This window comes from Lampris incognitus, chromosome 14, assembly GCF_029633865.1.
Source record: "Lampris incognitus isolate fLamInc1 chromosome 14, fLamInc1.hap2, whole genome shotgun sequence".
NCBI lineage: Eukaryota > Metazoa > Chordata > Actinopteri > Lampriformes > Lampridae > Lampris > Lampris incognitus.
This window is the reverse complement of record NC_079224.1, coordinates 32,820,805-32,833,571: the sequence shown is the minus strand read 5'-3', so window position 1 is coordinate 32,833,571 and position 12,767 is coordinate 32,820,805. Positions and strand designations below refer to the sequence as shown.

The following is a 12,767-nucleotide window of genomic DNA, read 5'->3' as shown; positions in this document are numbered from 1 at the left end:
TAGGGAGGCAAGCACGGGAGTGATATGGTCATGCCTCTTTGTCCTGGTAATGAGCCGAGCAGCGGTGTTTTGTGCCAACTGCAGATGATGGACAGAGCACTTGCTGATACCAGAATAAGGTGCATTACAATAGTCAAGCTGAGAATAGATAAAAGCATGTACAACTTTTTGCAAATTGGCAGTTGATAAAAATGACCAAATTTTGGAGATTAGCTTGAGCTGGAGAAAGCGTGACTGAACAACATGTTTGATTTGATTATCAAAACCAAGGTTAGCATCAAATATTACCCCAGGATTCCTAGCAGCCTGCTTAAAACTACCTGACAGACCACCAAGATTCGTCGCTAAAGGGCTGATGGAATTTGGAGGACTGAACAGAATGACCTCAGACTTATTATCATTAAATTTGAGAAAATTTTCAGGCATCCGGGATGTAATGTCATAGAGGCAAGTTGTGAGATTTGCTAGGATGCTAGGATCTGTGGGTTTTAGTGGCATGTATAACTGAGTGTCATCAGCATAAAAATGGTAGAGCACATTGTGAATTTGAATGACCTGGCCAAGGGGAGGCATGTATATAGAAAAGAGAATGGTAATGGACCTAAACCGGTTAGAACAAGATAATATACTGGTTAATACCACTGTGTTTAACATACATTTAGATTGGGGGGAAATAGAATACAGGGGAAAATAAAACATAAAATGAAAACTATGAACAATAATTTTGTCGGGCCGCAATGTATACAAGATGTTTAAAAGACATTGTTTCTGTGTAGCGGTGTTAAACCAAATCTTAAGATTGACTTATATAAGTTTAAAACATTATGTTTTGATTCCTTTTTATTTATTATTACCTTATATATCCATATGAAAGTGTCATGTCAATCTACTGAGTATTGACAGTAGAAAGAATGGAAAGAGAAGTGGAACAGAAATAATATTTCTTGTGAAATATTAATTCCAGATGAATGACAAATTAGATTTCTTGTTAAATATTGCATGGTATGGAAAAACAACGTTACGTACTGATAGAGGTTAAAAATTAACGTTTCTCTTCCGGAACAATTAAAGACAACTAAGTTTTCATTTCTGTTTTAGTTCCTACTAAAATATTGTTCAACCTGTCTTCACTTTCTTTCCTCAAACCGGTTGCTCTCAAGTGTGTTGTATCATGAAGTAATATCATAAAAATGACATTTGAAGGTGAAGATGCTTGATTAAAGGATGTTACATTCTCTGAAACCACCATTAATGTATGCTAACATAAGTAGGTTGTTGTTAAATCTATTTTCCATTTTCTTTTTCTTTCATTCTTGGTTTTCTTTTTTCTTTCTTTTTTCTTTGTTTTCTTTCTGTCTTTCTGTTTTCTTTCTTTCTTCCTTTCTTTCTACCATAGGGTGATCAAGGGTTCCCTGGGCCATCGGGACAAAAGGTAAAAATAAAAGTTAGCATAAAGTGAACTACTTCATTTTCATCATCATGAAAATATTTTTGCAAGGGTGCATGTCTGTGAATTATGTGTTGACCTCCCCATTTCACCCCAAACTTTATGCGAGCATTAAACAGTTTACCAGGTGAAGTATCATTGGGTTGAGACCAGTGGCAGCTGGTGCTAACAATTTTTGTGTGTGTGTGTGGGGGGGGGGGGGGGTTTGTCCTTCTTAATAACTCTGTGACTGTGTGGCCATTAAAGCAGCTGTCAGGCATGCTGCGCTAAGGTAAATTGCACCCCCCCCAAAAAAAATTGTTAGCACCAGCTGCCACTGGTTGAGACTACAGCAGATGAATCAGTACTGACCTTTTGCAGTTTGAGATGTTTGCCTGACCTCTCTCTCTCTCAGGGTGACTGTGGACCTCCTGGTGAGGTAGGAACCCCCGGGGCCACAGGTCCCCAGGGGAATACAGGTCCAGCTGGTCCCCCTGGACCACCAGGGCCTTCTGGACCTGCCGGACCTCCAGGACCGAGATTCTTTGTTGAGGTGACTAATTTCTACAATATACCAGGAAAAAGATTAAACTGCAAACACATCACTTTCAGTATAAGTTAAATCAAATGCTCGTTGCTTGAAATATCTTTAGATATTGAAATATCTTTAGAATAAATTTAAATGCTATCTTGCCAGTACATGTAAGTGTATGTGCTATAAAATAGGACAAACTCAACCAAAGTCTTAATGGAGTGTAAACTGAAGAGTGTGTGTTTGTTTGCAGGACTTGGAAGGATCTGGCAAGAGTGACATACTCACTGGAGCCGGTATCAGAGGCCCACAGGTCAGTGTTTACCTGCATGTCCAGGTTTGTGTGTTTTATCATGTCTGTATGTGTTTGAAGCAAATGTTTGTTTTGTGTTTTTGCCTATTAGAATTTGCATTTTGGCGTACAGTAATGTGCCTTGTCCATGCCACAAACCAAGCGTTTCCTCTTGTGTTTTTTTTTTCTTTCTCCAGGGTCCCCCTGGTTTGCCCGGTCCTCCAGGGCCTAAGGTAAGCTGCCTTTCAGTGCATATTTTCATTCATTCATGCATATTGTATCTACATGACTGAACTGTTATTTGCTATATTACATGTAATTTTGTGGTATGAATGGCCTGTACTTTGGTATTATTAGTTTGATTTTGTTTGCTTCAGTGATGAGTAGGGTAAATGAAAAAACATAAAAAGTAAAAACGTGCCTAGTGTATTTATTACTAAACAACAGCTTTAAAGAATCTACAAACCCCAATTACAATGAAGTTGGGACGTTGTGTAAAACGTAAATAAAAACAGAATACAATGATTTGCAAATCCTTTTCGACCTATATTCAATTGAATACACTATAAAGACAAGATATTTAATGTTCAAACTAATAAACTTTGTTTTTTTGCAAGTATTCACTCATTTTGAATTTGATGCCTGCAACACGTTCCAAAAAAGCTGGGACAGGGGCATGTTTACCACTGTGTTACATCACCTTTCCTTTTAACAACACTCAATTAGCGTTTGGGAACTGAGAACACTAATTGTTGAAGTTTTGTAGGCGGGATTCTTCCCCATTCTTGCTTGATGTACGACTGCAGTTGCTCAACAGTCCGGGGTCTCTGTTGTCATATTTTGCACTTCATAATACGCCACACATTTTCAATGGGAGACAGGTCTGGACTGCAGGAAGGCCAGTCTAGTACCCGCTCTCTTTTACTACGAAGCCACGCTGTTGTAACACGTGCAGAATGGGGCTTGGCATTGTCTTGCTGAAATAAGCAGGGACGCCCCTGAAAAAGACGTCGCTTGGATGGCAGCATATGTTGCTCCAAAACCTGTATGTACCTTTCAGCATTAATGGTGCCTTCACAGATGTGCAAGCTACCCATGCCATGGGCACTAACACACCCCCATACCATCACAGATGCTGGCTTTTGAACTTTATGCTGATAACAATCTGGATGGTCCTTTTCCTCTTTAGCCCGGAGGACACGACATCCATGATTTCCAAAAACAATTTGAAATGTGGACTTGTCAGACCACAGCACACTTTTCCACTTTGCGTCAGTCCATCTCAGATGAGCTAAGGCCCAGAGAAGCTGGCGGCGTTTCTGGGTGTTGTTGATATATGGCTTTCGCTTTGCATGGTAGAGTTTTAACTTGCACTTGTAGATGTAGCGACGAACTGTGTTAACTGACAATGGTTTTCCGAAGTGTTCCTGAGCTCACGTAGTAATATCCTTTACAGAATGATGTCGGTTTTTAATGCAGTGCTGCCTGAGGGATTGAAGGTCACGGGTGTTCAATGTTGGTTTTCGGCCTTGCCGCTTACGTGCAGAGATTTCTCCGGATTCTCCGAATCTTTTGATGATATTATGGAATGTAGATGATGAAATCCCTAAATTCCTTGCAATTGTACGTTGAGAAACGTTGTTCTTAAACTGTTGGACTATTTGCTCACGCAGTTGTTTACAAAGTGGTGAACCTCACCCCATCCTTGCTTGTGAACGACTGAGCCTTTTGAGGATGCTCCTTTTATACCCAATCATGACACTCACCTGTTTCCAATTAACCTGTTCACCTGTGGAAGGTTCCAAACAGGTGTTTTTTGAGCATTCCTCAACTTTCCCAGACTTTTTTTTGCCCCTGTCCCAGCTTTTTTGGAACGTGTTGCAGGCATCAAATTCAAAATGAGTGAGTATTTGCAAAAAACAATACAGTTTATCAGTTTGAACGTTAAATATCTTGTCTTTGTAGTGTATTCAATTGAATATGTCGAAAAGGATTTGCAAATCATTGTATTCTGTTTTTATTCATGTTTTACACAACATCCCAACTTCATTGGAATTGGGGTTTGTATATCACTTTTCAGCTGCATGAGGAGTCAATTACTGTCTGATGTGAGCAGAGCTTTTTCCAAATTATGACTTTATTTTATATCTGATGACACGAGGGTTGCAATTCTCAACAGACTGGACTAATCTGATGTCATCTTGTAGTAACGTACAGTAATCACAAGATGCCGGATGGTTCGCTGTCCCAAACTCCATTCTATCCAGCCAGCCATTGTATTTGCAACGTTGCTCTTGTGAGTGATCTACTGCTTCCAAATTCATAAAAGTGCAACCATAAGTCAGCATTTGACTCATAGAACAAAATCGGTAGGTGGCAAGCCCTGTGTGAGACACAGATTCAGGGAGATTGTTTTTATATATATTGTGATATACTATACTTAGCACAAAAAGTAAGGAAATTTGTGTTTGGTAGATTATTTCTTTGTTGTAACAATGCTTCTTGGCAATAAATCTTATACCGTTGTGAAGCCTGTTTATTTCCCTTTTAAATGGTGCCACATTTGTAAGGAACATGCATTTGTGGGATCAGCAGCAGAACTGAGTATATGGGTTGCGCCCATGAAACATTTGCCAAATCTTCTCTGCCAATGCCAAACAGCTTATTTTGCTGTTACTACTGACTCTCATTTTGAGCTTCTGGTACCCCAGGTGCTGACAATCATGTGCCTGATATAAGATTTATTGCCAAGAAGCATTGTTACAAAAAAGAAATAATCTACCAAACACAAATTTCCTTACTTTTTGTGCTAAGTTTATATATATATTAATATATATATTGGGGATTTTGGCGTGTGAACCATCCACCAGCTTGTGATGAAATTTGTCCTACAAAGTGAAGCGTTGGCTGGGACACTTAGTAAGGAAAGCCGACCTTCCCCCTCTGGTGGCATAAGGTGGTAATACCAGTTATCAATGGCATTTGTGAGACACAACACAATGTAAAAGCATAACCACTGTGACAAATCTCCTTCCTTGTGTTGTCTTTTACAGGGTAGAGATGGTGCTCCTGGAGCCATGGGGCTGTCACTCAAGGTGGGTTGAGACTGAATTGTCACAAGTCCAAATTTCTCACCACATTGCATCTCTTCCTTCAGTTACATAATCTCCCTTTTTTTTCCTCTTTCTCATCGTTCTTGTCTGCTGATCTAAAAAGCCACATGTTGAATTAAAGATCATTTGTTTTGAAGTTGAATCATAATGATATATGACAGATCCATACCAGTAGTGTTGATCTAAAACAATATTATGTCTTTTTTCTAAATCAAGATTAAGTAGATAATTTAGGGTCCACTTATTTGAAGTGTGTGTCAAATGAAGAAGACTGGCGAACATCTTCAAATAGTTTGTATGTAGGGAAATTTGTTGATTCAGTTAATCCTCTTCTGTCCTATGAATGTTTAACATTAAGAGTCATTACACAGCAAATACCATTAAAATAAATAAATAAATGAAGTCCATAGGGTTAGTGGTTGTGTCAGGAGAGGCATGCGACATAAAATTTTACCAAATCATTATGTGGATTGACAAGACCATACCGGATCGGTCGAGGCTCCATACGGGATCGGCCAAGGCCCGGGTTAACAACAGCCACCATTGGTGGTTGAAACTGTAAAATCTGCTGTGGCAACCCCTGAGAAACAGGGAACAAGCTGAGAGAAGAAGAAGACGAAGACACAGCAAAGTATATCTGCAAAAAAAAATTAAAGTTTTTTTCTTTAAAGCTCTTACACAACAATTGCCTGCATGAAAGTACTAAAATAATATTCTTTCATAATATTATCAACTGTTTAAGATGTTTTGTATTAAAAAGGATATTTTGAGAATAGAGACATATTTCTTAAATGCTGATTGAGGAATTTTTAAGAATCATTTTTTTCAGCATGGGTAGTGTTTTCCTAACAGGTTTTCCGTGCTTCTTTAAGTTGTCTTTTGCTGTCTGACTGCAGGGTGATCCAGGGGAGCCGGGACCAGAGGGGCTGCAGGGGCTAGCTGGACTACCGGGAGCAAGGGTTTGTAGAAATGTCTTCCTCACCATAACTGTTGTATTCAGAGGCCATCCAAACAGGTGACTCTGATGACCGGTTTAATGACGCAAGCTCTCAGACAGCGATCGAGGGTTTCAGTTATTCTTTGAGTGGATATAAGAATGGGTTAATCAGGGCACAAGCGACTGGCAGCGCCACATGTATCAGAAGAGGCATGTGGTAGTCTGCGGCCCTCCCAGGATCAGCAGAGGGGGTGGAGCAGCAACCGGGATGGCTCGGAGAGTGGGGTAATTGGCAAGGTACAATTGGGGAAAAAGGGGGAAATTAAAAAAAAATCCTTTGTGGGTATCCAAGTGGTGTGGCGGTCTATTCCATTGCCTACCAACACATTGCTTGTGGCATGAAACAGGCTTATGCTGTCTCATAAAGAATTTACTTGAATCACTGGATTATATATATGTACTAGAAGAACCCCGCTACAATGTAGCGGTTTGGTTATCCAACCGTCTAAATCTCTCTCCTCTTCATCCTGCCAGCTAACCGCCTTCCCCCTGCCCCTAACCCCCCCACTCCAACTCCCTCCCCCCAAATGCTCAGAATCATCTGAAATGCCGAGAAAAGTGGTTTTTAGCCATTTTTAGAAAATGCATATTTTGCATAATTATGCATAATTATATTTTAATTTTCTGCTATTTTTCTGGTCCTCTCTGGAACAATACCTACCACCTCCAAGAAAAATTAGGATCATAAGTGCATTTTTGCAAAAATGCATATATTTTGCATAATGCCAAAACATTTGTGAGTCACAGAATTTTTTTTTTATATATATAGGTGAAGAAATCAAAGATGCTCGGAATCATCTGAAATGCTGAGAAAAGTGGTTTTTAGCCATTTTTAGAAAAATTCATATTTTGCATATTTATGCGTATTTATGCATAATTTTAATTTTCTGTGATTTTTCCCTTACTCTCTAAGACAATACCTACCACCTCCAAAAATAATTAGGATCATAAGTGCTTTAGTTTTCGGTCCCGCTATCTACACTAACACCACACACACACACATTCCGAAAATATATGAGTATATATATATATATATATATATATATATATATATATATATTTTTTTTTTAATAAATATAAAGTTATTTCAATTTAAACATGTTAAAAAGGAATATTTTCTTACCAATTGGTGGCACTGTGTCCCGCACGGCTTTGCTTCCTGAAAGGACTGCTCCACCCCCAGACAAAAGGCCACATCCACTTTAGTTCCTCATTTTATTGGACACAGACATGTCAGGTGATTTTTTTTTTTTTTAATTTAAGAAAATTGAAGGGGCAGTGTGAGGTCCAAAAGGTGGTTTGTTGCCTGAGGACAAGTTTCGCTGCCTGATCCGTTCTGCACATGCTCACATGCGCAGTTTGGTTGGGTTACGGTTAGGGTTAAATTCTGTGCATGCAGGGGTGTCCGGGTGGTGTGGCAGTCTATATCATTGCCTACTAAAATGGGGATCGGCGGTTCGAATCCCTGTGTTACCTCTGGCTTGGCCGGGTGTCCCCAGATGTGATACAGTTTGGGAGAGAAAGGGGGAGAATTTAAAAAAAAAAGATTCTGCACATGCACTTTTGCGCATGTACAGAACGGATAAGGCGGCCAGCACGGATTGGGTACTGACAGACAGCACCATGCCAGAGGGTTAAAGGGACAGCAGGAAACAGAATGAAAGCAATTTGCCATCAATGGTTTGTGTAAAGGTCTTTGATTTTGACTGTATACTGCTTGTTAGTTGTAGTTATTGTTAACTACAATTAATTACAGTTATTGTTACAATCAGTGTTGGGAAGGTTACTTTTGAAATGTAATGGGTTACAGATTGCTAGTTACTCTGTTAAAATGTAATGAGTAATGTAACTATTTTAATTACTTCATCAAAGCAATGTAACAGTACATGTTGATAATTTTTTATTACTTTTCTGACAAATGTTTTAAACTGGGCAATAAAGCTGAAAAGTCCTAAAAACAAATTTAAACCAGGCAGTGTAACCCTCACAACAGTACTTGACACTGATTGCTGTCAAACTTCTACAAAAAGTACTTCAATATAACTTGAATTAACATTGGAATGCTTTGATTTTAAAGCAAAACCACTAAAACAAATAAGCTTTTTACCGAAAAGAATATATTCGGATGTAACCCCTTTGTAATCACCAGCATTTTGATTAGTAACTGTAATTTAATTACATATTTTTCTCAGTAACTGTAATGATTACAATTATATTGATTTTGTAATGTAATTGCATAACGCCATTACATGTAACTACTCCCCAACTTTGGTTACACCTGGCTATTGCATTTGACAGCTAGACCAAATAATAATAATGATAATGTTAATTTATTAACTTGCCATTGAATGTGCTATAGTTACGCAGACTACATTCAGCATGACAATGACCATGGGTCATCAATACCTGGCACCTTTTAATGATAAATCAAATTAGAATGAGACTTTTTTGAAAGAAATTATTTAATCTGTAAGCAGATTTAGAAAAAGACAACATGACATTTCAAAATACATATTATACAGATCCTATCAGTCAAAAAGACATAAGGATTAAAATGACTCAAAACAAGATATTAGGGCATCCGGGCAGCGTAGCGGTCTATTCCATTGCCTACCAACACGAGGATCGCCAGTTCAAATCCCCCTGTGCCGGCTTGGTTGGGTGTCCCTACAGACACAATTGGCCATGTCTGCGGGTGGGAAGCGGGATGCGGGTATGTGTCATGGTTGCTGCACTAGCGCCTCCTCTGGTCGGTCGGGGCACCTGTTTGGGGGGGGGGGAACTGGGGGGAATAGCGTGATCCTCCCACGCACTGTGTGTCCCCCTGGCAAAACTCCTCACCGTCAGGTGAAAAAAAGTGGCTGGTGACTCCAAATGTATCGGAGGAGGCATGTGGTAGTCTGCAGCCCTCCCCGGATCAGCAGAGGGGGTGGAGCAGCGACCGGGACAGCTCGGAAGAGTGGAGTATTTGGCCGGATACAATTGGGGGGGCGGGGAATAAAAAAAATCAAGATATTAACATATCATATTGTATGTACAATAGAATAACTGCAGCATGACAACAACAGATTTCAGTATTCACATGCTTGTCAATCCCTCTAACTCTCTTTCACTTTTTCTTTCTCTCCATCTGTGTGTGTCTTCTTACAGGGAGCCAAGGGAGAAAAAGGCAGTACAGGATCGAAGGTACAGTTTTTTAATATGAAATTCGTAATGTATAGATGTGTACTGCTTAGAGCGACATACTTTTACATCTTACAATCGATATATATTTATTGACGTTTAATTTTGTTCTCTCCTTTTTTGCTTCTCAAGTACCCTGCCAACCTTTGCTAACTTATTCATCGATAACAGAGCCAGTTATTTCACACAGCATATATTGGTCCAAAAATATAATGAAATAAACAGGATTTTAGCCAACATTGGTTTAATTCTGTTGTATTGTTTTGATGTATTTTGGTTTATCAAATTTGATACTTTTAGTTGTTTATTTGCATGTTTGTATTTTTTTATTTGTGTTTCTATTTCTCTGTCTGTGCTTGCGTAGTGTCTCTCTCCTAGTCTCTTCAGGATCATATGATACAATATGATATAGCAGAGTTGTAAATCTATCTCCTGTCTTTGCTGCTAAGGGTGATCGTGGTGCTGATGGGCTCAGCATCCCAGGACCACCTGGGCGTCCTGGACCTCCTGGACCTAACATCAGCCTGCAGGATGTATGTACACACACACAAACACACAAACACACACACACTTTTGATACTTCACTTGATTATTGTCTTTGTTATTATTACTATTTTTACTTGTTTGTTTAGCTTACTTGTTTGCTAGCTTTGTTAGCTTACTTGTTTGCTAGCTTTACTTGTTTGTTAGCTTGGCAGTCACGCAGGCAAAATAGACTGCTTCTGTCTTTTAGTGTAACAGGCAAATACAGCTGTGGTAGAAATGTTGTTTTTAATGTTGTAACTTGGACTGTTGGCATGGCACAGTATGAGTTCACATGTTAAAACAGGATTGTAAAACAATGCACAAAAAAGCCTCATTTGAGTTTGTATATATAAAAGCAAAGTCAATAAAATCTTAAAACGTTCAATAAAATCAAACATGCAGTGAGTGTAGATTGTGACATGCAACTCATCTATACATATTATTATGGAGATATAGCATGTAAAACTATATTTTCATCAAATATTGACCTCTACACTACAGTGTGAAACATATTAATATTTTCAAGTATTTAAACTGCATAAGATGCACTTTGATCATTGCCTGGTAAAAAAGAGAAACGACATTTGCCCTGTAATTTTCAAGTACTTAAATATTTTGTGCTTTGCCCCCAGCTGCTCCTGAGTGACACAGAAGGCATCTTGAACTTGACTGAGATTAGAGGACCTCCTGGGCCCATGGTGATTACTAACTGACTACGAGTTAATGAAGTGTCCACATTTTCTGAACAAAATGGTACCCTGCTACCCACAAGAGCTAAAGCAGTTGACACAAGCACAGCAAAGGAGGACCGAGTCCTGTTGCATCCTCTCCTGTCTTGCTTCCCATTGCATTGCTTCATTTTTCATCTGCTGCTACTGCAAATCTGCTGTGATGATGCGGTGCATGGGTTTTTTTTTTCCATCTTTTTTTTTTTGTACCGCTAACCCCAGCCCTACTGCTTTTGCATGGGTGTGTGTGTGTGTGTGTGTGTGTGTGTGTGTGTGTGTGTGTGTGTGTGTGTGTGTGTGTGTGTGTGTGTGTGTGTGTTTTGCAGGGTCTTGAAGGCTTACCTGGCAGAGCTGGATTTCCTGTAAGATTATTTTGCTACTCCTCCTAATGCATGTATATCACCTGTTGAGTAATGTCATGTTGTTTGCTTATATAATAAAGAAAGACAGAAGATGCTACTGTGCAAAATATGCTGTGCAACTGTTTTTCAAAGACCCTTATATTTTTTTGTAAAACACAACAAAATGTAAATAACTGACTTGTTTTCACTTTTGTTGTTGCTGTCAAGGGATTCCCCGGGTGGGTGCTAAAATGCATTGCTAAGAAAATTTTGTAAAAATTACTCAAGATTATTAATTCTAATTAGAATTCACCATGGAGTGAGTGAACTAATTCTTCAGGTACATTAAGGTCATACACAAATCCAAACCTGGTAGCCTCTGCTAATTTGGAAGAACAAAGAGGATATCTGGAACATTTTGGTCAAAACCTTACATTGAGTAAAGTAAATGCAAGATTTTATTTCAGTGTACAGTTAGCCTTCTTTTTTTGAGTTTTGTCCTGCACCTGAACCCTTATTGGGCTGGATGTGCACACTGATACCTGTTTACTTCTGGCTAATTCAATGCCAAGACCCTAGCTTGGCACAAGTTGGATAATATTGTGCTGGTGGTGGAAGTGAAATTATATTTTTGTGTGATGAAACACTTTGCAGCTCACTCCCTTCATACCTCTGCTTTCATATGAAAATGTCATCCGTTAATTTTTTAATCATTTTAGTTTCACATCACCTGAATTGAAGTATTTTCTTTGTTATCCTCCCAAGGGCCTATAAAAAGTTTTGAGAATTTCAAACATATGCTGTTAAACCAAACATATATTTTATTCTTTTTCATAAAACTCTGATATTTTTAGGGATTCATTTGGAATTTGTTAGAAGGTGTTTTCTTGGAGATCCAAAGTAATCGTTGGACAGCAACAATGTAATGCAAGATATCCATTTGGACTGGATTGTATTTTCACTTCTTCATTTGCAGTTGTGTCACGCTTTCCTGTCAACCCTCTAAAGCTCATTTAGCTTTTCTGCTGTCCATCCTTCAATTCCTTCCCAGGGCCCCAGAGGACCAAAGGGAGACATTGGCCGTCCAGGTATCCACGGACAAACAGGGCTCAAGGTGAGAACTAGACTAAAATGAATCCTCACTGAAGTAGTTGGTCATCTCGATGTACTTTTGGCTGTTTGCATAGAAGAAGAAGCTACTCTCTGCTGAAATTCAAATTTGTACCTATATCTATTAAGTGGGACCCACAGGGGTGCTTGAGGAAATACAAGGAGGAGGGGTACTATAACTACAGCTTAATTGGCAGTAAATCTGCTCGTATGAAAGCGTGATCATTGTGATTGTGGGTAAAATCTTGTGACTTTTATCTCCAAATTCTATTCTATACAATGCCATACAGTAACATGTTTAATTATTGAATCAGCTTCAACAAAAAAACTTCTGATACTGCTGTCCCTCTACAAAATTTCATCAAATGTGGATGACCTTTTGCATGTCCATCAAGGGGCCTGTTTGATAACTCATTGTTTAGGCCAATTGTGTCTTTAGGGAGAAGTCGCTGATAGTACCTAACTTCGTCCATCAACAAGAAAAATAGATTGTCAGATTGTCTCAGTTTTGATTTGGTTA

At 38.9% G+C, this 12,767-nt stretch overlaps 1 protein-coding gene across 5 annotated transcripts in view; it reads left to right on the top strand.

Moving 5' to 3' along the window:
- The window catches only part of col15a1b (collagen, type XV, alpha 1b), a 92,025-nt gene that overhangs the window by 58,218 nt on the left and 21,040 nt on the right, over positions 1 to 12,767 (top strand). For all 5 annotated transcript variants that reach the window (XM_056292687.1, XM_056292686.1, XM_056292684.1 and 2 more), the window contains 11 exons: positions 1,397 to 1,432; positions 1,842 to 1,979; positions 2,212 to 2,271; positions 2,448 to 2,483; positions 5,304 to 5,345; positions 6,260 to 6,322; positions 9,511 to 9,546; positions 9,993 to 10,076; positions 10,701 to 10,766; positions 11,123 to 11,158; positions 12,189 to 12,251. In XM_056292687.1, the coding sequence (XP_056148662.1) occupies positions 1,397 to 1,432; positions 1,842 to 1,979; positions 2,212 to 2,271; positions 2,448 to 2,483; positions 5,304 to 5,345; positions 6,260 to 6,322; positions 9,511 to 9,546; positions 9,993 to 10,076; positions 10,701 to 10,766; positions 11,123 to 11,158; positions 12,189 to 12,251 (660 nt within the window). The remainder of the gene's footprint in view (positions 1 to 1,396; positions 1,433 to 1,841; positions 1,980 to 2,211; positions 2,272 to 2,447; positions 2,484 to 5,303; positions 5,346 to 6,259; positions 6,323 to 9,510; positions 9,547 to 9,992; positions 10,077 to 10,700; positions 10,767 to 11,122; positions 11,159 to 12,188; positions 12,252 to 12,767) is intronic.